At 46.5% G+C, this 24,437-nt stretch overlaps 1 protein-coding gene across 1 annotated transcript in view; it reads right to left on the minus strand.

The window, feature by feature from the left end:
• Window positions 1-343: 343 nt before the first annotated feature.
• KCNJ1 (potassium inwardly rectifying channel subfamily J member 1) overlaps window positions 344-24,437 on the minus strand; it is a 30,441-nt gene continuing 6,347 nt past the window's right edge. Inside the window, exons 2-3 of the mRNA XM_030333597.1 lie at window positions 18,620-18,771; window positions 344-3,514 (exon numbers count right to left, since the gene is read on the minus strand). Of these exons, the coding sequence (XP_030189457.1) occupies window positions 2,375-3,493 (1,119 nt within the window). The 5' untranslated portion in view covers window positions 3,494-3,514; window positions 18,620-18,771 and the 3' untranslated portion in view covers window positions 344-2,374. The remainder of the gene's footprint in view (window positions 3,515-18,619; window positions 18,772-24,437) is intronic.

A 24,437-nucleotide genomic window follows, 5' to 3' on the forward strand; every position in this document is an offset into this window, starting at 1 on the left:
TTGGGGTTCCAGCCACCCCTCAAGATTATTAAAAGGTACCTGTGGGCCCTCATTTCCTCAGGGCTTTCCTGGATGTAAGTATATTAATGATTGCTAGAGGTTCATGGGGGATTTGCATGAAGAAAGAGACTCCAGGGGTGCCTAGGTGACTCAGTCAGTTAAGCGTCCGACTTTGGCTCAGGTCGTGATCTCATGGTTCATCGGTTCGAGTCCCACATCAGGCTCTGTGCTGTCAGTGCAGGGCCTGCTTCGGATCTTCTCCCTCCCTCTCTCTCTGCCCCTCCCCCGCTCTCTGTCTCTCAAAAATAAATAAACATTAAAAAAAAAAAAAAAAGGTGGAAAGAGACTCCAGATAGGAGAATGCCTTAATCCTAATAAAGGAATATTTGAAAGCACGGATTCCCCCGAATAACCCAGAAAGAGACACCAGTCACAAAGACTCCAGTGGTTCAGCTCTTCAGCAGTCTAAAGGAATAGATTGCATAAGATCATTTCACTTCCGGCAATCCCCAAGCATGCTGCTAACGGAGCAGAACAGACCGGAAGGAATGTGTTCTGACCCCCCCCCCAGGTTAATGAAGGGACTACGGAGTCATACAACCTCACGACAGTGGCCAGCAGAGAATTCTAGCTCCCTCATTTCCTTTAGCTTTGTCAATAGATCAAATTGCGGTGCCAGCATACCTCCAGGCACAGAGTAATCTCCCGTGTAGGTCTGGTGTTACGGCCACTGACAAAGTGCACAACTCTTAGCCCATCAGACTTCTTACTGCTCTTGGTCAGAGGGACCAAAGCGTGTGTGTGAATCTGATCAAACTCATCCCCGGGCCCCGGAAAACAGAACCATCCTTGGTGAAAACTGCCACAGCTGCCGCTTCATGTGCCAAGACACATTGGAGTGATTCGATGGAGCCGCACAGGAAAAGGCACGTCTGTAGCCAAGGTCACTTCCCCCCGGAGGTGAGCTGGCGTCGAGACAACATATGGTCCTGTTTGCCATCTTCCCCCACCCCTCCCACATCTCCCAGGAGAAAGTCCACCCTCAGCAAGAGGGCTGTCACCTGTTGGTCTGTTACAGTTCATGCACCGTAACTGACACTTTTGGAAAGCACGCGCACAGTTTCAGAGATTTAATAGATCAATCAACACACCGGGAACGTTTTGATTCCTAAGCAGCTTTGAGTACCATTCCTTCCAGAATATATTCACAATAATGCAGGAGGAGCCCTGAAAGAGATATTCACAGTAAAATCTTTCTCTACAGATCCGTCTTTATGTTCAGTTGGTCCCTTTGAGGAAGGGAGACCTCGTGTTTTCTTCACTGTGGGGTCACAGCCCATCCCACGCGTCTCCTTTAGAAACAGCATTTCGGTACAAACTCGAGGCAGAAGAACACAAGATACTTTTTTCTTTTTCTCAGAAGCATTGGCGGTACTGTCCCTTCTACCCTGACGCTGCTCCTTCAAACTCTTCACTGCCTTCTTGGAAGATCAGGAAATACTCTTTTACCCCAATTCATAGCCCCTTACCCCACCTCACACAAACTGGAAGAAATAACATCACCATTTTCAAATCAAGCATTCTTCCTTGCAGGAAGGTGTTCATTGAGATTCTAGAGTGGTGATTTAGCCTCTGTCTAAACGTACCACGTGAGATCGTTTGGGCCCAAACCGAACTTGGGCTGCAGTGTCTGGTGGGGCCAGAAAGTGGATGGAGCTCAGCGCTCCTCCCCACGTTGGATACATAGAGATGGAGAGTCCGTGGACTCAGCCTCCCCTTGATCTTCAGTAAACACAGCATGACCCAGACTAGGACCAAAGCTCAACAACCAGGGCTGGAGAAGCTCAGAGCCTCAGTTGTTCTTTGAGTATCAGTCTTTTCTTGCCATCTTCGATTAGTTCATTCTCTCCATCCTCAGGAGACTGATTTTTTTTTTTCTTTGACAAAAGCCAATGTTAAAAGTGGCTTATTTTTTATCAGTAGAATCTAAATAAGAATTCTGATCCTATCTAAAGCTCATAACTTCTTCAAAGAGAATTTTAAGATCTTTTTTGTCCTGTCCATGAAACTGTCGATGATTTTGTCCGTTTCTATCAACATTGCATGATTTCAAATAATCATATTCAAGATTCCAAGTGAATTCCTATGGCTTCCATATTGCAGTTTTCTAGAAATATATTGCATGTTCTAATGCAGGTGCCTTGTAGAGCTATATGTCTGTAAGATCATGGCTATGGAGTTCAGGGGCGTGGTGCTGGTAGACGTTGAAGGCTCTTGTCTTAATTTCATACCCTCAAATTTTCGATCACTTCATCATAGTTCTAGTCACCGTGTATCTTCAAGACTTTCCATTACTCCTGTTGAAAAGCCACTGTCACATTTTGGTGTCATCTGTTTCATTGACTTCTGATAAGACGAAGTTGGGATTGTCATAGCCTCTCTTCATCCTGGCTCTAGTATCTTTCTCATTATAAAGGCACATGGCACAGTGAGGGGTCTCCACTTCCACTGTCTTGCTAAAGTTATGGAAATCCACTCGGTATTTCCCTTCCTTTGTCTTGGATACTATGGGAGCAAAGCGGTAGCCCCAGAGCACCTCTTCTGGGACGTAGGACGTCCGGACTTGGCAGGTAGCACTAGTTGATTCCACTGTGCCATCTAAAAACACCACTAATTCAAAGTCTTGCTGGGGAAGGGTTTCTGCTGCCATGTGGAAGAAGGGGCTGTTTGGATCAATGACATGGTAAATTGTCAGTGGGGAGATGAAGAATAAATTTTCGTTCCCTGCGTCAACTACAAAATTGATGTTGATCTGGTCCAGAATAATGGTCTCTCCTTCAGGAGTGACGGTGGTCTTCAGAAGCTTTCCATATATGTGACTCCCAATAAGGAGGCTCTTCCTAAGATTAGCCACTCGGATTAGGAGACAGAGCTTCCCACCCCGCTTACTGATCACTGCATGCTTGCTGAATGTAATGGTCTTGGCACGTTTTTTGGGTCTGGAGATCTTGGCTAAAATGGCACCACACATGAAAGAATTGATGATGACTCCAAGTATAGACTGGAAGATAAGGAGAAAAATGGCAGTGCCACATTGTTCTGTCACACACCTGAATCCATATCCAATGGTCACTTGTGTTTCCAGAGAAAACAGAAAAGCTGAGGTCAAGCCATTAATGTTCTCCACACAGGGGGTGTGGTTGACAGAAGGATGGAACTCAGGGAGATCTTTGTGAATGTAGGCTACCGCATACCACAGAAGACCAAAGAGGAACCAACTCCCCAAGAAGGCTGTAATGAAGATGGTCATTTTGTATCTCCATTTGAGGTCAAGCACAGTCGTCCAGATGTCCACAAAGAATATGAACCTCGACTGTGCCTCGACGTTGCCAAACTCGATGTTGCACCTTCCATCTTTGGAGACCAGCCTCGCTCTTTGTCGAGAATGCCCAAAGAAGTGAGTGACGAACCATTTCCGAAGATGTTTGAACATTCTTTCTGTCAGCACTCTGATCTGAAACACATCAAAAACAAAACAAAACAAAGCAAAACAAAATTATGTTTATAGCAGCAGTGGACTAGGTGACTCACATAAAGAGCTAACTATATATGAAAGACCATTCAAAAGGATCTCAATTACTGATCAAGTTAGGAAAGCTAACAGTTTATTCTGGATACCACAACACTATTTTCGGTAAAAACTTTCCACTAGGACACCGTAGTGCTTAAATATGAAGAAGAAAAATAATTACACAGAGATACAAGTGGAAGGAACTTAAAGGGCATATATTCAAATGTTTCCTGCCCTTAGTCAGTGGCACACAAACTGAAAAATGTTTGTGATAACCAATTATGTCCTGTACTATGATTTATTTGATATCATTCTTTAAATCAATACTCTTTCTCCTTTAATAAACTTAGCCTTATGCTAAGCAAAAATACCTGTGAAAGCAGGCGCTGGAAGCACTATTTACATTTTTGGTAATATACGATAACAAATAACTATAAAAAAGGCTCATCAATATACTACCTAAAGCATCTTATACACTGTTATTATTACTCACTATCAAAAGAAATCCTGACCCAATTAAATTTTCTCATTTGTCCAATGAAGGAACTGAGATCCAGAAAATTTTAAGGACCTATCTAAAGCCTTGTACTAACCGGTGGCAGGGTGACAACTGAAAACATAAAACGTAAGGTTCCCTGCTTCCAGCCCAGAGGAGACTCTCCCAGGCTGCATCTCAGTTATTACCTTTTATATTCTAAAGCCAGATACGCCTCAAACATTTTAAGACAAATATTGGTCAACTTCCTTTTTTTTCCCCCCCTTTAATGCTTGAGACTATTTAGAACAGGGCTCCTCAATATGGTTTGGTCAAGTCCTATCATATGATCTCAGAAGTTTTCTCAATAGAGCTATAAACCTGTTTCCTGTCTCTCTCCACGGTATGCCAAGATTCCTAAAACGAATAGTATGACGGTCACCTCAATATCTCATACTTCCTTCCCTGCTCCTAAGTTGAAGGGAGCTCTGATTTCAATAATACTCCATAAAGCTAGAATCATGCTTTATTCACTCCTCTCTTCCAACTACCAGCACAGTCTATGGGCACTTACTAGTTATTCAATAAACATAAATGGAATAATTCAGTGAATGGGTTAAGCTCTTCAAAATACTATCTGATCAATGGTTTCTTGTTGATGACATTATTGTGACTTTCAGTTTATAGCAAAAAAAGTGAAGGGATTTTCCCCTAAACAGCCTACGGTGATGAAACCCATGGTCATCAACACTAGACTCCCTCTCCCCTAGGTGTGCCCTCCCCCATCCCAAGGTGTGCCCACCATGGTTAGCAATGTCTTCGTGGTATTTTTAATTAAATGCAAATATGTTTCTAAAATAGATTTCAAAACCCCCTTCAAAAATGTGTTTATTCATACAAACTGGGAAGCGAAACCAACTTAGTGATAAATTTTAAACAAAAGTCCTATCCCACAGTGTTTTGCTCACAGCCTTAAAGCAGGTGAAAACACAAGAAGCCAACACCAGGTAGAAGTAGTGAAGAGAAAACCACAGCTGTGGTGATTTGAAATTTTGAGGACAAGTTCTAAAGATATAAAAAAAGAAAATGCTACCAGGAGAGCAAACAGCAATGCACACACTCAGAGGGCCCTGCCGACATCCCACCCAACCCTCATTGACCTCAAGTCCCCAAAGACTCTTAGGGTTGGTCCCAGGTGAGACACACTGAAGAAGAAGAGTCTACCCCCTCCCCAGTCTCTCTCCTTTCTCTGCACACACATAGTTTAACCTGGCTTACATTCACTGGGGACTTCTCCCTTTCCTGGGTTCATGGAAGCTCTCACTGTTTTAAAAGCTCTTCATAGAGTGGATGTCACCTAAAATGCTAAATTCCCAAGCCAACATTTATCAAGTGAATCCACATTCTTTCCATCACGCATTGCATTTCCAGAGATGGCTCCAAAAACGCAACTTCTGAGTTTTCCTTCCTCACGACTGTTCTCTTCCAGTCTCAAGTTCGTTTCATTTTGATAAAGAACATTTCCGTAAAGGGAGCAAGTGCCCTCTGATTTATCTCTTGGATCCGTTTGGGTTTCCATGCCTGCATGGCTAATAAAATATCTTCCTGGCTTTTTAAAGAGCTCAAACAAAAATGTCAGCTTATAAAGCTTTCCCCCAGACCATCTGCACTTACCAGCATCCTAAGCATATTCCAAACCGGAGCTTCCATGCCTGGGGAAAGCAAGGAAGTGGCCTTGAGAGTTGCCCTCTGTATGCAGGCTGATTTCTTTTAGACTCAGCCTAATTTATTTCAGGCATTGGTCAGTGGACTGATGCTAATTTGTATTAGCTTGAAAACGCTTAATTTGATAGTGGGGTTGTGTGGTTTAAACCAAGGCAATTGGTTGTTCTCAGACTAAGCCCCAAGCTGGGTATGTATTTTTTTTTTCAGACCTCACATGGCTTGAATACCGTCATGCTAAGACATGACAAACCCCCAGCTAAGGTCTCTGGGCAGCAGGCATGGATTGAGTTCCAGCATTTTCCTCCTCTCCTTTGCCACGCTCCATATAGCTCTCTTACTGTTTCTCATAGGTCATGCCTATTAGCTTTCCACCAGAAAGAATTAGTTATCGTCAATCTCTCAGCCTATTCTCTGAAACACACTGAGATACTGAGATTTCCAAGTGTTTGCAAAGATACACGTGAATATGTAGACTTAGATCAGTACATATTTGTAAGATGAAAGTAAGAGACACCAGGAAGAAACAAGACACCAAGATAATCTCTCTATACAATAGTCCCTGTCAGGTAAGAAACAGATTTAAAAGCGGCCTTTATTGTCGGACTTATTTCATAAAATCTGGCATTTACTGAACGTACTTTTTACATGTACTAAGTGAGCCAATGCTTTTGGTTTATTTATTCAAAGAGTGAGAAGAATTATACCCGGAGAATGTAAGAATACAGGACAAATCCACCCCTTGACCAAACCCATCATTCACATGGCAGACCCATTATACTCAGCACATAGCCTACTTTGCTTAGACAATGGCATTTAACCTAACCACAGACAGAGCCAATATGTATTTGTCGTACTATTGGGTGGTTAGAGATCGGCCCTGGTGTCTGGGTTGTATAACATGTACAGTTTTAAGTTACTTTCTGTTGAAATCAGTAAATCTTAACAGCAAGCAAAGGGCCGTGCATTGGCTAATATTTACCAAGGTACTCTTAGTGGCCTGGTAGGGCAGGTGAATTATATTATTGCCATTTTTTTTCCCTTCAGGGCTCCAGTATGCTTGTTCTGTAAAGAGTCCATTCTCAGAAAATAGACTTTTTGTACACTTTCCAAACGTTGGGGCTATGTTTACTGTGTAGGGTTTCAAAAACAAATAGGACTCTGTTCCCATTCTCGAGGGGCTCACAGTCAAATGGGGAAGTGAGCTCAGTAAGTCAGCAATTACGATGTGGGGTGGGGTGGTGCGTATGTGCCCAAGAGGAACAACTTTTCTAAAAGATCTCTATTGGATGGGTAGTCAGCCTCTGCAAAATCTTTCAACTGACAGAAGACTCGTTGCCTTTTTGCATACATTAATGTCTTTATCTATCATCATTCAACAATGTTGTGTTGCTATGCCAGGCTCTGTGCTGGACATTAGAGACGCACACGATCGTTTACCAAACGGGCAGTCTTTGTCACTGTGAAGAAGCTTCCAGTCAAGCGTGGGGGTGGGAGATGCCACGATGAGAAACCGTGGGAATGCTCTGGGCAGCTTTTTATCTGAGAGGCAGAGACATGCTCTCCTGGGCAAGGCCTGAGCATGGTGTTAGACTCGCATGTGGTAGGAACTATAAGTATTTGTTGAGCGGTGATAAAGAAATTCATCAACCCACGCATAAAACCAGTGGATTGGCTCTATGGGTCCCCCTCTGGGATGTTTTAGAGGAGACATACCTGTGGGTGTAGTACTAACCAACTGCACTGTAATTGTGTGTGGCCCTGGAAGAAGCAACAGAAGAAAGAGAGCGTGGAGGGATGGAAAGAGGTGCCGGGAAAGGCAAGCAAGGGTCCACGCACTCACTGGTGGAGCGCCACGAGAGATACTTTCATTGTAAACCGGGATGGCTAACCGTTACGAAGACCACTGGTCTAGTTCCGCTTCAGTGACAACTCACCATAACACCAAATAAGTCTGAAGTCTCTTCTGTTTAAGAGCCCTTCAAATTCCTGGAAATAACCATCTTTTCCTCCCAGATCTCTTTTTTGTCCATAAAAGTGCCCAATCCATTTGCATGCGGTACCCACACCAACCCAAACTCCGGTCACCTTAAGCAAGGTACCCACGGTGTGCGCTCCTTAGTGACATTCCAAGAATGGATACAGAAGCCGTTCTTTTGGAGGGGTCCACCTGAGAACAAGCCAGTAAGGACCTGGAGCTTCCTAGGGGACTTTTCACACCACCTCCTTGTCTCCCCCCACCCCCGCCCCCGCGCATTTTGGCAGCCACAATATCAGAGGGGGGAGAGCAAAACTTTGCTTTCACTGCCTCCTACTTGAATCACAAAGGTCATCATTCCTAAAGAGAAATGATAAAACATTTACTCTAGTCTGCCTTTTCATCAAACCTCTCACCGCCTTAATCCCACCGAGGAACGTTTCTGAGAAGCGAGGTTTTATGTTAGAGGTAGGACTTATGAGTTATGGGTCCTGAGAGCGGAAGTCAAATGATTTTCTGTAGTTCCTTTGCAACGGCAGTGGAGGAGAAATTCAAGTGTCCGTGAGAATTTACTGCTTTGTTTAAGCCAAGAGTCAACTGAATCAACAAACATTGCTGAGGACCTATGAGAGTGAGGTGCAGAGTGGCATTATGGGACAAAGTCGCAGCCTCCTTCGTTAACATAATCAAGCAAACGCTCCATTTATTGAACGTGTGCTATGTATCAGGTGCTCTGCTAGGAAACAGAAGAGTTAATGACAACAGTCCCTGCTCTCAAGTTGCTCACAGATTGATTGAATAATCGCAGTGTGGTGTGTTTGCTGCTCTGAAAGGGCTGAGGACAGGGGTTTAAAGCAGCCACCAAAGAGGAGACCCAACAGGTTGGACATCAAACCTAAACACTCTTCCACACACCTTTGCTAAGGTATGTTGCACTTAACCGCTACTACAGAGAACTTCCTGTTTTCTATGAAAGTGATCTCAAGCTATTGTAGGATAGCCACCCAGCTGGGTCTGCAAACACTCAGGGCCCTGACTGAATCATCTAGCTCCCGGACTACCCCTTTCCTATGCAGAACCTATTGGAGACAGAGGGTGGTTTCCCTTTCGTTCCATAATTCCAGGAAGGGTTACTGCTGATGTCTGTCAGCACCATCAGGCAGCTCACTTGGGGTCAACGTGGGCTCTTCTCAAATAGACCTTGGCACGCCGGTACAAACCAATCCTCCTGGCCTCATGGCATATAGAAGGATACCTGAACCTCAACATTCCAGGCTGGACTCGGGAATGCACTTCAGCGGGCGCCTGGGTAGCTCTGTCAGTTAAGCGTCCCACTTTCGATTTCAGCTCCGGTCATGATCTCATGGTTCCTGAGATTCAGCCTCCCGTCGAGCTCTGTGCTGAGAGCGTGGAGGCTGCTTGGGATTCTCTGTCTCTCTCTCTTTTTCTCTCTCCCTCTCTCTCTCTGCCCCTCCCCTGCTTGTGATCTCTCTGTCTCTCTGTCTCTGTCTCTATCAAAATAAATCAATAATTTTTTTTTAAGGAGTGCTCTTCAGGGACACCTCACCTTTCCTTTGGGGTAAAGGTCCTCCCAGACCCTGCCCACCGTGAAGCCGTAAGTCTGCTTGTGTCCAGGGTGAGAATGCAGCACAAGCCTTCCTGGGTGCCTGGTTCCTTCCAACGAAAAGAGTGTGGGAACAAGAGCCAGGGGACCACAAGATCTGAGGGTATCAGTGCTCTCATAAAGGACACCGTGTTCTGTAGACATTTCTGGAGCCAGCTGGTCCAGTAGCATTATCTGAATAACTGCAGAGGTGTGCCAGGCATGGGGACCAAGAAAGGATGGGAGAACCTGGTCCAGGATGTTCCCGGCACAGGTGATAACCAAAGGCAGCGTGACAGGTGGAAGGAACTCCAGCTTGGGTAAACACAGACATGGACTGAATCCCAGCTCTGCCACTTAATGACCAGGTGACCTGAGAAAGCCACTTAGTCTTTCTGAGCCTCAGTTTCCTCACTTCTGAAATGGCTGCTAAAATATACTTTCAAAGGTTGCAGTGCGTTTTAAATGTCATCGCATACATAGAGTTCTAAAGTTTCCAGAACGCAGCGGTTAGGCAATAAATAGTAAGAACTGTTACTATTAGTCTACAAATGTAAATGTGTGTAACAGTTTAACGAGGTGTCACTGACCCAGGCCACACGAAGTCTACGCTGTGTGGAGTTAAAATGGGCTATATTAGAGACAGCAGCCAGGGGAAGGCAAAGGCTTCCAGGAAAGAGACAAAGGTTCGGCCAATGCAGCAATGCCTGTGAACTGTACTGGCTCCAGAGTCCATCTTCCCGCGTGGAACCGAAAACCTGGGAATAGCGAACATGCTTTTATAAAGGATTTGTCTGAGGTGCCTAGGTGGCTCAGTTGGTTGAGTGTCTGACTCTTGATTTGGGCTCAGGTCACGATTGCAGGGTCATGATGTGGGATCGAGCCCCACATCGAGCTCTGCGCTGAGTGCGGAGCCAGCTTGGGATTTTCTCTCTCTCTCTCTCTCTCTGCCCCTCTCCCTTGTTTGCACTCTCTCTTTCTCTCTCTAAACTTAAATGAATGAATGAATGAATGAATGAAGGATTTGTCTATAGCCAGGGCAGAAGCCTTACCTTGCAGAGGTGGAAAGAGAATAGAAGGAATGAGAATTATTCTTAACAAGCCTACCCAGATACCCCCAAGAGTGGTACCGGGGGTGGCGCTGTCCTTCTCCCACCACAGACCTCGACTAGGACTTGATCGTATTACTGAATACGTGCACATATGCCCACTGCAAAGGAGGAGAGCAGCCCTGGCTTCTGGGAGCTAGGTCCTGGCTCTCCCAGCGAGGGCTCTGTGTTCGGGTGAACGCAAACAGTTTCTCGAAACATCAGCATCACACAGGGCGACTCCGTAATCATGTCTGAACATTGTCCAAACCACAAAAATGACCCTAATCCCCCTAGTCCTGGCTAATAGAAGTGATCACTGCTTCTTCACCAATAACAACTCGGGCCGCACACCCGTCTTCCCCCCCACCCCCCGCTTCTAGATGATAAGATTTACTGACATATTCAACCATAACATTACTCTGAGTTCCTGGCATCTAACCCAGAGCAAAGTGTTACTTCTTTAAATCTTCCCCAAATTGCTTAAACTAGCCTATATCTTATTTAAGTATTTTCTTCTTTTTTTTTTTTAAATTTTTAATGTTTATTTTTGAGAGAGAGAGAGAGAGCATGTGCGAGGTGGGGGAGGGCAGATAGAGAAGGGGACAGAGGGTCCAAAGCAGGCTCTGCACGGAGAGCAGTGAGCTCGACGTGGGGCCTGGACTCACAAACTGTGAGGTCATGACCTGAGCCGAAGTCAGACGCTTAATCGACTGAGCCATGCAGGTGCCCCCTATTTAAGTACTTTCTAACACTGCACGAGGCTTCCCACAATTCATGGTCTGTGTTCTCACTAGTTGCAAAAAACCAGCTTGTTCAACTACAGGGATGTTCCTGGCACTCTTCGGCTGGAAGGCGCTGACACCACCAAAGGACAGAAAAGTGCACAGAAGAAAAGGTATAGCTAAGAAGTCATAGAGCCATTTTACAAGCCATATGGTCACTTTACACATTTGTTTGCTTTTGTATCCGGATGTGCAGAATCAAGGAAATAACCAAATTGAAATACCCAAAGTCATTAAAAGGAGTTAAAAGTTTCAGGTGCAGCTTTTAAATTCTATCTAGCTATCTTATTCACCACGACAATTGGTCGTCCTAAGATCCTGACACTCTCACCGCAAAAACCTGTATTTTTTCATGGCATCTGGATTGGGTCCCAGCAGCAAGTGTCAAGAGGTGTGACGTTCCCACTAATCCAGTCAGCCCGGGAGCTAGTGAAGCTGGACACAAGCAAGACGTCTGCGGGTCTTACCAGTCTCTGGTGACGGTGTGCATTTGCCTTGGAGTCGGAAACCTATGCTTTGGAAGCTGGACGCTTATTCTGTGTGTACTTTCAATACTGCTTCCTTGTTGTTCTTTGTCATTGCAACTTCAGGTATTTAGGAAATGTCAGCATGTCTCAGCTCTGCAGAGAAGGACCAAAAGGAGGCACTTCATCTCTGCCTGGCTCACAGTTTGGAAGAGAGAGCAACGCACCCCTGGGGGCTGCGAGGAGTGGCGACAGCAGAGTGAGAAAGCACTAGAAGATAAGAGAAACACACAGCCACACAGGTGGATCTACTTGGTTTCTGTGCCGGAGGTTTTTCTAAGAATTCTTCTAAACTTCACAGATTTCAGCTCTTTACCAAGAAGGCATTGGGTATGAGGGGACTGAGCCACAGCTAACAGAGGAAGTCAAGGTGAAAACGAAGCTGCACAGCTCAAACTGAATGAAGAGAAAGACTAGGGCTGAGAAAAGTCTCCCGAGAGGGAGTGGGAAATGGCTATTAAGACATCATGGAGGGCTTTCGGATCCTGTTGACGGCCTCTCCTGCATTCTGTGTGAACAGCGCCCTCTAGAGCATGATGCAGAGGGTGCCCCGTTGGAGCCGTGAAACTGTGGGGCCCAGAAAGCCTACAATGTCGGCGCCGGCACAAGAGAGAAATCTTTTACGTACATGTTACTATTTGATTCTTATCATAACCCTACGAGATGGGCAACTGAGGTTCAGAGAAGTTAAGCAAGTTTCCACAAGGTCACAAAGCAAAAAGCCCAAAGAGCAAAGATTAGAAGAACATAGCTCTGCCTGATTGAGAAGCCCTTGCTTTTAAGCCCAGTGGCATACTCAAAATAGTTACTGAACAAGGCAGAGGGAAGGCACGCATTTATTCGGCACCTACTTACTTTGCACCAGGCATGGTGATTTTCCACACGTTTCCTTGCCTAATGCAGAAAGCACATAGAAGGTAAGAACCAGCAAGAGACAAAACCTTTTTGGAAGACACAAAACCTGAAGGTTTGGATTGGCAGACTGGGGACAGGTTTCCAGGGACAAGAAAGAGCATGGGCCAAAGCACCAGAAAAGTTGAGGGAGGCAGAGTATGTGCGACACCATGGGGGCCCCCATGGAGAAGGTCCAGGCTCAACTGGATTGGATTTGAGAGTGCATGTTGGGGGAGAAGGCCTCGCACCCCAATGTCACCAGAAGGACCTCATAACGCCAGATGGAGTTCAGAAAGGTCATGATGCCAAAGTGATTAGGACACAACCGTGGAAGCTGCTGAAGATCTGTTGTCAAGCATCGCACTTTCTTTGGAAGCTTCTAGAGATTGTCCTAATCTCTAGATTGTCCTAGCTTGAGCTAATTGTAGGCGGTGGCCTGAAGTTACGGCAATGCCATCTTCCACCCGGAGATATTTCTGGATCTCCACAGGGTGGGGCCATTTCATCTTCCGTGGTCAGAGGTTCGTTGGGAGTGATGGCTAGTGAGGGAGGCTGGGGAGCTTCCTCCCCGCTGGAAGAGGAGAATCTGCCAGTGATGGTGAGTCGAACCTTGGGTCCTCACTGCTCGAGCAGGAGGGCCAGGCACCCTGGCCTCGGAGTCGGTCAGTTCAACGACACTCACTGAGCGCCACGGGCACGCCTCGGCAACAGCCGGGGATACAGACACAGGAGGAGACATTGGGCAGCCGGCTCTGCCTCACACCAACTACAGAAATGGGGGCAAGTCACTTCACCTTTCTGATCTGGCCTCATGTGCCGTTTCCCCTGCTGGGAGCACCTGGCTCTCTGCTCTCCCTCCTCCGAACCCCAGACTGACTACCTGGTTTCAGAAAGAAACATAAATGTCCGTCTCTCAAAGAGGGAAGAGTCCCTGGCCAAGCCCCTCCCCATTTAAATCAGGTTCCCTCCCCCTTGCGGTAGTTGATTGCACTCTTGACTTTTGGGGGTAGTATTTACAGTCATTTTAACCTACGCGTTTACTTTTATGCTGCTTTGGAGGCAGTGACCCCCTCCATCTCCTCTCCTGCTATATCCCCAGTGCCTCCTGGCTCAGTGCCAGCCTACAGTAGATGCTCAGTAAGTATTTGCCAAGGAGATTAATCAATACAGTGAGGTGTGAATGGCTCAAAGTGCTTACTTTCCAGAAGGGGATGTGGGGAGGGTAATAGAGCCTAATGCCACTCTCTAATGGCGGGACTCCGTCTCCACAGCACCAGGACAGGGCAGATGATCCGGCCTTGTGGCCTCACGCTCCTCATAACCAAACCCTTATCTGGTTTCTTCTAGCCTGGGTGGTTCGCTGGCTTGTTCACAGAGAAGTCCATGCCACCTGCCTCTGTGTGAAGAGGTGCAAGGAGACGATTTTCAAAGCTTCACGTATAACTGAAACCTGCCGTGGCCAACAGAGCTGGCCCGGGTTTGGGCGTGGAATATGCCGACCTGCCTCTATCGGGACGCACTCCGGATTGGGGTGAAATCACAGTAGGGAAGACACCTAGTGAAACACAGCAAATATGGTTATCGTCTGGAGAGAGAGGACAGATCCCTAGAGACTCCTGGGTCCGTCTGTCCCAGGAACAGATGGGACTTCGCCACAAAGGAATGGGCAGATGGATCGGTTCTAAGACCCCTCCTGTGCACGCAGGCCAGACCTCTTGAGTGCTGCTACATTACCTGTTGAATCCAGTTTCTAGTGAACCTGTGACAGAAAACTGAATTCACACAACAATCCAAAGACGTTTCTAGTCTCATGGCCTTTTTAGCCTCATTAGGATTCAAAAGAACTCCATGACAGGGCAAATGTCTCTGTCCATGTCTTGACAGGTAATCTTATCCTGGAACCAATTCTATGGTGTTCTCGGAAGATGGTATGAGAACAGAAATCGCTTATATACAGTAAGTCGTATCACATATGCATTAGGATATTAGATATTTAAAGGAATCCTTCACAGAATAATTTATAAAGTGAAGAATGATTTTGGCAAATAAAATAATCACCCTCTCACATGTTTATCTTGTAAAGGGATGTGTTGGGAGGAGTGTGTTTTTCTGCAAACTAGACACATCCAGAATGAAATAATTCTTAAATTTCATCTTTTCATCCCACACTGTTATTAGTGTGGGAATTCTCTCATTAATCTGACCCTTTTAGTTCCCTGCGGTTTAATTACATCAACTGTCTTTCCAGCCCAGAAACGAATAAATTCCGTGTGGTCTGTAGGCTCTGAACATACTTTCCTGAGCATCTGCAGCAAGAAAGTGCACTTTGTTTTTAAGAAAACATATAGAATTCCAAATGGCAATTTAAAATTAGGGGACTAATTCAACTAATACCTGAGTAATGGCACTTGGGGACTAGAATTCATGATGCTGTCCCCAAGGTAAAGGGTATCATGTTGGTATAACCCAGCTCTGATAGACATGCAAAAGACAAGAGACAGAACACCATGTTCTTGGGGGCGCCTGGGTTGTTCAGTCCGTTAAGTGTCCAACTTCGGCTTAGGTAACAATCTTGCGGTTTGTGAGTTCAAGCCCTGCGCCGGGTTCCGTGCTGACAGCTCGAAGCCTGGAGCCTGCTTCGGATCCTGTCTCCCTCTCTCTCTCTTCTGCTCCCCTGCTTGTGCTCTGTCTCTCTCTCTCAAAAATAAACAAACATTAAAAAAAAAAAAACTTAAAAAAAAAAAAAAGAACACCAGGTTCTTGAGTTTGGAGGGAACTTGGGATGCCTTCTGGTCTCACATTCTAGCTTATGTTTGTTTCCCTATCAGAGCTGCATCAAGTGACTCCCAGGAAGGATTTAAGAAGTCAGTATGTGGGGTTTGGATCTGGTGTTGGTCACTTACTAGCTCGAACCCTGGGTACTGCCTAACCTCTCGGTGTGTCAATTTCCTCATCAAAGAAATGGGGCCATTCGTATCAATCTTGCAAATGGCTGGAAAGGGCTTGGACGACACTGTGCTATGGAAAGGGATCAAGTTGTTCACACCCGCAGTGCTAGCATCTCAACACTAATTTCCTTTCAAGTTACAGCCGGCAGATTGACAGACCCAGTCGCGTCATCATCTGCAATGCCTTTAATGCTGGGCTTCTCTACACCAGGGTCCAGGCTACAAGAACATCATGCGTCCTAGAAAGGTGATGAGAAGGGCAAGCCTCTAGGATAAACCACAGAGCAGGGGATTAGCCAGAGAGCCAGTGTTCCTGTTAACTCTACTGCTGTGCCCCAGGGAGCCTCTGAGGGTCAATGATTACCAGCTTTGGCTTGGGTTCCAACTAGCCATCGGAGCTACATTAATGGGGCGGCACGTCACCCACACTCCCAGGTCCGGGTACTTTCTGGGAAAGCCCTGGGGGCAGAGACAAGCAGAGCCAGCAGCCTCTGTGACCCTTTTGTTCCATGCCATAGAGCCACCCCTGGGCCCATGCTGAGTTCCTCTCTTTGGGGCTCTTCCCGGGACCGGGCAGAGCTCACCTCAGGAACCTTCTCAAAATGGGCACTGCCGCACAGACGTCCCACCTGAGTCCTCACAAGCCTAACGCGCTACCCCAGCAGTTGTTTGAGCCACTCTTGACTGCTCCTCGTCTGCCACTGAAACAAGGAGGCGATTGGGAAAGGGGGGACGTTTCCCAGACCTTAGAACCGTGCCAGGGCAGGGCAAGCGTGAGGCTGTCATCGAGACCTGCCTCCCAAAAGAAGGCCAGTGGAGCCCACAGCAGACCTGCTGACGCACTTTCTCTCATTCCTGCCATTTCTTTTTACTCAATGGTGTGTATAATGACCTGGAAAGGCGAGGTGGAGCCCCACCTTATTTCCTCTTACTTGTCCTCCTGTCATGATCAGACCAAATCGAAAGAAGCTTCTCTGTCTCCAAAGTTGTCGCTTCACCTCTCTGAGCTGTGGCTTTTCCTACTAAATCAGGATTATGATGCCCATTTGTTGTCATGGGGATTAAAGGGAAAATACACCGCATCCATGAAAACTTGCACACGAATGTTTATACCAGCGTTCGTCACACACAGTAGCCAGAAAGTGGAGACAACCCAGGTGTCACTCAACCAATGAATCCATAAGAGAAACAGGGCACAGCCATCCAATGAAATATTGTTCGGCCATAAGAAAGGAGGGAAGTACTAATGCATGCTACAACAAGGAAGAACCTTGAAAGCATTGTGCTTGTACAAATGTCTACAGTTGGCAAATCTGTGGAGAGAGAAAGTCGGATTGGGAGTTGCAGGGTAGCAGGTGGAGAGGAATGGCTGCCAATGGGTATGGACTTTCTGTGGGGATGACGATGTTCCAACATTGACTATGGACTTTCTTTCTGTGGGGATGACGATGCTCTAACATTGACGTGGTGAGAGTTGCACAGCTTGGTGAACATACTAAGCCAACCACCATGGCATACTTGAAGTGGGTGGATTGTATCCAGAATCGCTACCCCAGGGCCTTTTCTGGGGCTTGGGCTGGAGGTGGCACCTCCCTCCTACAGCAGGTCGTCGCTGTGATTTTGGAGGCCCCACCATCAAAATGATTTTCTTGGCCACAAGAGCCTGGAGGTACAGGGAGATTTTCCTGCTTCCCCTCGCTCCTACATAGAATCTCTACTAGAATATGGAGAGGTGTCTCTTCTCCCCTTATCTGGGGGAGAAACTTTTCTTCCCCACCCTGGCCAGGTGGTGATGGGTGGAGTGGTTGAGGCAGAGCGTGGGTGCCTCCGGCTCGCCCATCCTCACCTGGGCTCCACGGGACTGAGAACCGCACACGGTATGACCCTGACCTGGCAGATCCGGGGTGAAGGGCCATCTCAGCTCTGCCCACTTGCTTCTCACGTATCCCAGGCCTGGAGTTCAGGCTAAATTCGTGTGATGGGGAGCCAGATCTACGGTTCCCCAAAGCAGGCAGGTCCATGGACTCCCAGGCTATCTGAAGGGATGCCCAGAGTTGGCCTTGACCTCACTCTGTGCTAACACCACCTGGCCTCACTGCAACCCCTCATGCTCACATGCTCCTCATCACTTGCTCATCCTCTTGCCTCCCTCCCCTTTTTTTTTTGATTTCTGGAGCCAATAACATTAATAACTCAAGTCTCATTTACAATGACCTCTCTGGAAATTCAGTACTACCTCACAGACAAGCCAGAATCCCATGCGACCATTTAAAGCCCCTCCTTGCCCCCAAGTCCCTCCATATCATTCCTTCCCCCTACTCCCCCACACACCAAAGAGAGAGAAGGAGGGGATATGGAGCATGACTGGCTCAGGGTCGGGGGGGCGGTGTCTTCGCTGCTTCTGTGGGTGACTGCTGAGGGCAGAGCCGTGTGGAACCCGGACTCACAGCCTCTCAGGGGAATGACAAAAAACTACCCACTGTGTGTTCCCAGAAGTCGACCCCTTTCTCAAAGGCAGGGCTGGGTTTCCCTTGCACCCTTCTTGAACAAGCACCACTGTCAAGACCAAGAGAGGCGCCTGGGTTGGGTAAGTGTCTTTAGTGTCTGACTCTTGATTTTGGCTCAGGTCATGATCTCATGTGTGTTCGAGCCCTACATCATGCCCCACGCTGACAGCATGGAGCCTGCTTGGGATTCTGTCTTTCCCAGTCTCTCTCTCTCTCTCTCTCTCTCTGCCCCTCCCTCCCCCTTTCTCTCTCTCAGAATAAATACATAAACTTAAAAAAAAAAAGAGCAAGAAAGAATGTATCAGTCCACCCTGTTTCTATTTTCAGTTTCCTGCCTTAAAATAAAAAAAATCCTCACCTGGATTAATATAGACCGTAATGACCTGTTTGATGATACAATATCAGGACCAAAGCTGATCTTACCAAGTATCATAAATACATGAGACTGGGGGTGGGGGACTGAAATATAGCCCCTGTCCTATTATGAATACTGATTGCTGTGAAAAGCAACAAGGCCAGTCTACCTGGAGAGTGCGTGCAGGTGCCCCAGAGTCTCTCGCCTTGGAACCCGTGGTCCTGGGTCAGACCTGAATTCCAACTCCGTGGTTGACTGGTCCGAGACTGAGTGCCTGCTTGTGTTTTTATATGGCCAGTGTCCCCACGTAATTCATTAAACCTGAAAAACAAAAAAGAAAGAAAAGAAGAGTTGAGGAACAGTAAAGATCTTAGAGTTCATCGTGAGTTGTTTATGTTTGCTTGTTTTCCTTCTCTCTCTGTGTCTTTTTCTCTTTTTGATGTGTAGGTCTTATGACTCTGCTGAATGGTATACCCTCCAGCCAAAGCCACTGTTTTCTGGTTCTTGTCCATCCATATGCCCACCAGACTCCCAATAGCTGTCCCCATTTTCAGTGATGGGTATTGCCACCATTATTTTCGTCCTTCCCCGACCCATGTTGCCAAGTCTCCCCTATGCTGCGCCGGTCAAGACGGAGGAGACAAGAGGAAGACCGCTAGGAATGACAAAGAGATTGACTCCAGGGCTTAGCACTGACTGCAATGCTCGCTGCCGGGCACCCAGAGGGTATGAGGTCGGAGCCGTGGGTAGCACTAAGACTGAGAACATCATCGCAAAAGTCCAGTGGGTGGGGTGGGCAAAGCAAAGATGGGGTCCAACAGGCGTCCGGAAGGTTGTGAAGGAGCAGGCCGTAAGGGGGGTATAGGCCTTGGCCTGGACTCTACTCTTTCCACTTGTCGGCAAGAATAAATTAATTTGCTTCTCTGAACCCAAGTGTTCACCATTAAAAAATGGAACTAGGAATACCAGTTTCCCAATGCTGAGGCAGGAATCAGTGTCAGGACACCCAGCAGAGGGTCCAGTACACTAAAAACTTCATAATGTTGGGTCCCTTTGCTTGGAGGGTCGAGGACTCCTGGTGAAGAGGCAGCCAAAGGTTGAGTTGGCATTTGGGGAATAATTTTAATTCCCAGTCTGGATCTGAGCAGGCGGCTGGCTCCAGGACCAGCTCGGAAGTGCCTGTACGAGCTGCACAGGAAATGCTGGGAAGGCCATGCAGTCTTGCCTGGGGGGAGATGCCAGGCCTCGGGTAACATCCTTCTGCCTCCCACGTCTCTGTCCCCACTGGCTCATCTAAAAGGGTCTCCCACCAGAACCTCTAGGAGAGGGTGACAGGGGCCCTGGGCTGCTTTAAAGAGGACTGATGCGGCGTATTTTTGCATACCTGAGACCCAGAAGGAGGAGACGTTGTCTGTCTGGCTGGCTTCTAGGGGAAAATTAACAAAGGAGAGAAAAGGCTGAGGAACAGAAGAAAAAAAACTGGCCATAAATTGATGAAATTGGATTAGACCAATGGAGATGTAATTGTGCCAAACCAATTGAATCCCCTCTGAGGTTAGCATTACCAGATTTCCAGATACAGCAGCAGCTGCAGCATGGGCCTTGGTGATGCGCCTGGCACAATCCTTTCTCTAGAAGCTCTTAGCAGAGGTTCATTGCCCATGACCGTTGCGCTGGGGGTGAAAAGTGCACCTTCCCCCAACCACGTACCAGGACATCACACCTGGGGACAGTCATCTTGGGTTGAGAATTCTCCAAAAAAATTTTCCTAGCACCCTCCTCTTTTCCTTCTCAGCACCTAATACAACCTACGTTACATTTATTTTTCTTAATCGGGGATTTCCTCAGCTCTGTCAATGGTACAACCACCCACTACTTCAAGCAAAGCCTTGATTCAGTCTTGATCCTTTCCCTTTCTGTCATCCCTGCACCAGCACGATTCATCAGCCAGCCTCGTCTGCTCTTTTGACAAACCATGTTCAGAACCTGTCTTCTTCACCCCAACCCTGTTGTCCAAACCACGTAAGTTCTTGAGGGGGCTATAGGATCTCTCTGCTATCTCTCCCTCTTCCCCATGATACATTCCCCGCCATCAGAGTGAGGTGTTAACGGTGTAAATCAGATCAAGTTACCACCCTGCTAAAGCCTCTCTTGCCTTCCTCTCGTCCTTATGACCTCAAGGCTCTATATGACCCGTCCTCTGCCATTCTCCCCAGCACCCCCTCATATCACTGCCACCCCATTCCGCTTTCACTTCTTCCCATCTTGTCACTACAGATGGCATCTTTTTTGTTTCCCTCTTTCCTACATGTTTACCTCCTATCTCGCCTCTGCCAAAACATTCACTCCCAGAGAGCAGCCTGCCTCGTTTTCCTCTGAATCCCCAGCACCTAGATCCATAGTGGGAACCCAAGGACCATTTCTTGAGGGGCACCTGGGTGGCTCAGTTGGTTAAGCATCTGACTTCAGCTCAGGTCATGATCTCACGGTTCGTGAGTTTGAGCCCTGCATCAGGCTCTGTACTGACAGCTCAGAGCCTGGAGCCTCCTTTAGATTCTGTGTCTCCCTCTCTCTCTGCCCCTCCCCTGCTCATGCTCTGTCTCCCTCTCTCTCTCAAAAATAAACAATTTTTTTTTAATTTTTAAATAAATAATAAATTAAAAGAAATATTTCTCTTTTTTTAATTTTTTTTTCAACGTTTATTTATTTTTGGGACAGAGAGAGACAGAGCATGAACGGGGGAGGGGCAGAGAGAGAGGGAGACACAGAATCGGAAACAGGCTCCAGGCTCTGAGCCATCAGCCCAGAGCCTGACGCGGGGCTCGAACTCACGGACCGCGAGATCGTGACCTGGCTGAAGTCAGACGCTTAACCGACTGCGCCACCCAGGCGCCCCAAGAAATATTTCTTAAGTGAGTGAAAGCCTGTGTCTTCCCCTGGCTGAAAGAACAGTCTGAGGACTTGCCCTGATCTGTTCACCACTTTATATCCAAGGCACCCACTGGGCTGTGCATGTAAGAGAGAGAGGGAAAGAGAAGGAAAGAGAAGTTATTTTCCTCCAAGTTGCATCTGAACACATTTTTTATTTTCTCACCCAACTAATGACCAAATAAACATCCAGCGATGGCATGCAAATGACACGTGGTAAATTCATAAACGCCCACGCCGATAGGTAGCAGGGAGATCTCGAATGTTCACAAGCATTGCATGCATTTGTGGGCTTTTGTTCTCTCATCTTTCAAAGTTAAGCTTAGGTTTTCTACAATGTGTAGTGGCACATATATCTCATGTATTATGAACTCAATCCTGTGCTTGGAAATGTGTATAAGAAATGCATGTGTTTTTGAGAACTCATTTACGGGATAAAAAAAAACTGCCCGTTTTTAGCATCGATTTACTTGGTATTGGGTTTGGAGGTTTTAAGAGTGCAAAAGCAGCTGAACCATGTGCAAAGGCTCAGAGAAGCTGAAGAAAATGTGGCTGAAATAGAAAGAGCCATCGGAGTGCAAGCCTGCAGTGAGGCCCTGGGATGATGGTTCCCATTAGCAGGCAAGGGCAGCTGGAAGCAAGGAGAGGGGGTACTCTACTGGCCAAGCAGAAGCACCCAGAGAAAAGCCCCTCTCCTTCAGGAATTGTGCAATCTAGGGCTGAGCCCTGAAAGGAAAGATATCCAGAATAGCATTAAATAAGTCAACTACATACCACCGTGTTTCACTATTAGAAAGACCCGTTATCTCTCTGGCTACAGCTGGTGTTTGTGGAATGAATGAACTGATGAATGAAGGAGAATGGGAAGGGGCTGTATCTTTTCATGTTATTCAGAGATGAAAGGAGACAAGATGTATAAAAGTAACTGGCAATTAATTAATGTTCTTTGAAGTTTTCTTGCATCTAGTTTAGTCTTGAGGGTAGCTTTTCTTCTAACCCATGGATCAACATAAACTAACATTTATAGACCTTACTAGGGGTGCCTGGGTGGCTAAGTCAGTTAAGCAGCCGACTCTTGATTTCGGCTCAGGTCATGATCTCAGGGTTATGAGATGGAGTCCTATGGTGGGCTCTATGCTGGGTGTAGAGCCTACTTGAGATTCTCTCTCTCTCTCTCTCTCTCTCTCTCTCTCTCTCCTTCTACAGCTTGTGCACTCTCTCTCTCTCTCATTCTCTATCTAAAAACAATAAATAAATAAATAAATAAATAAATAAACAAACAAAGTTTCGTTATGGCCTTACTACGTTCCAGACCCTCTCCGTGCTCACACTCAATAATTCCACCATCATTATTATTCCAAGTGTGTAGAGGGGAAAACCAAAGATCAGAGAAGCCGAGTTATTAATCCAAGTTCACAGAGCTAGAAAGTTAGAATTCAGCCTACTGTAGTTTCAGCTGGTATATATGTCCCTTGGGTTTAATTACCAGAAGTAGCTCATTAAAATGCATCCGTTCCAATGTGACTTTTTTGGCACAGACAGAAGGCTGGCGGTGTATTCTCTATAAGATCCTCATACCAGCTGGGAAGATAGCCTCTCCTATGTGGTTGGAGGCATGCTGCAGGGTTTGACTTTACTTTGCAGGATTGAGGTCAAAAGGTTGAAGTTACTGCAGGGGAAGGGGAACAACTTTTGCTGACTATCTACCATGTGCCAGAAACTGGTTTTGCAGAAATGCAAAATTTTATTTTATTTTATCCTCACCATGGCCCCGTGAGGTAGATATAATTATTCTGTTTTACAGGAGAGGAGCTGAGGCATAGGGAGGTTTCAAGGAGGCAGAGCTGGGATGAGAGCCCAAGTCTTCTAGATCCTTCTACCACAAGTCCCATAAGATTTGGCCCATTTAATGGATGAATTCCAATGTCCATGGTAAGGGAGGAAAGGCAGAAAGGCAGAAGGGAAAAGGCAGGCTCTCTAATTGTTTCCCTTCTTTCTGTCCTTCTTGCTTGTTCTTCCTTTTCTTATTCTTCCTTGTTATCTCTCTGTCAAAAAATATTTATTGAGAGTCTATCACTTACTAGGCTCTGTGCTAGGCACTTGGGATATAGTATTGAAAAGATCGAAATTCAGGGGGGTGGAGAAAGCTGAACAGATAATAAAATAAAGAAGAAACCAAATAAACACAATAATATAGATCATCATGAGGGTTAAGAAAGTCACAGTACCTGCAGGTAACCTTGACAAGTATTGGTAATCGGGAGGGCATGGGCCACCAAAGATGGTGAGGGTAGCAACGCCAAGATGAGAGAGGGAAGGTACTCACTGGGGCCAACGGTAAGCTCAGAGTCACCCTCCCTCACTCCCTGCAGCAGCACTTGCTGACTCCTTCCCAGGGCATTGCTCAGAGAGTTCTAGAATGTCAGGAGAGTTCTGAAAGGAGGTCTGCCTCCACCCTAGGATGGGCACAGATCAAGCTTCAGTTTTCCCATCTGTCAAATAATAGTAATAGTAATAGCTACCTCCAAGGGCATCATATAGATAAAATGATGTAGAGTTTGGGAAAATCCAGATGGGTGATACAAAAGTGAGTTGGAATTGTAGCAATAGGGAGTTCATTCGGTTAGACATAAGGAAAGACTTTTTGACTGAAAGGGTAATATGATGCTATAGCAGTTTTCCAATGAAGAATCTTACCTATGTTGACAATTTAAAATAGAAGCAATAACTATCTGCCTCAGATAAGCGCCTGACAATCCATAGGTGTAGTGGCATGGAGTGAATAAGTGTGGAAATGAATGCATTTTTAAATATGGATGTGATTTGCAAGAAGAGAAGCACTGAAGAACTCAGGAAGTCTCTCTGCTGTTACTATGTCAGGGATTCCAGAAGATTCTATTGGAAGAAAAGTGGCAGTATCATCAACTGGAATATTGAAAAGTAGCCCGCTGCCACTGCAGGGTTAGGTCCTTGTAGTTCACATCAGCTTGATCGAGGGGCCCGGAGACCCACAGCGTGGAGGTTCTCACTGCAGGGCCAGGAGCTAGCAGGATACAAGG

Source organism: Lynx canadensis, chromosome D1, assembly GCF_007474595.2.
Source record: "Lynx canadensis isolate LIC74 chromosome D1, mLynCan4.pri.v2, whole genome shotgun sequence".
NCBI lineage: Eukaryota > Metazoa > Chordata > Mammalia > Carnivora > Felidae > Lynx > Lynx canadensis.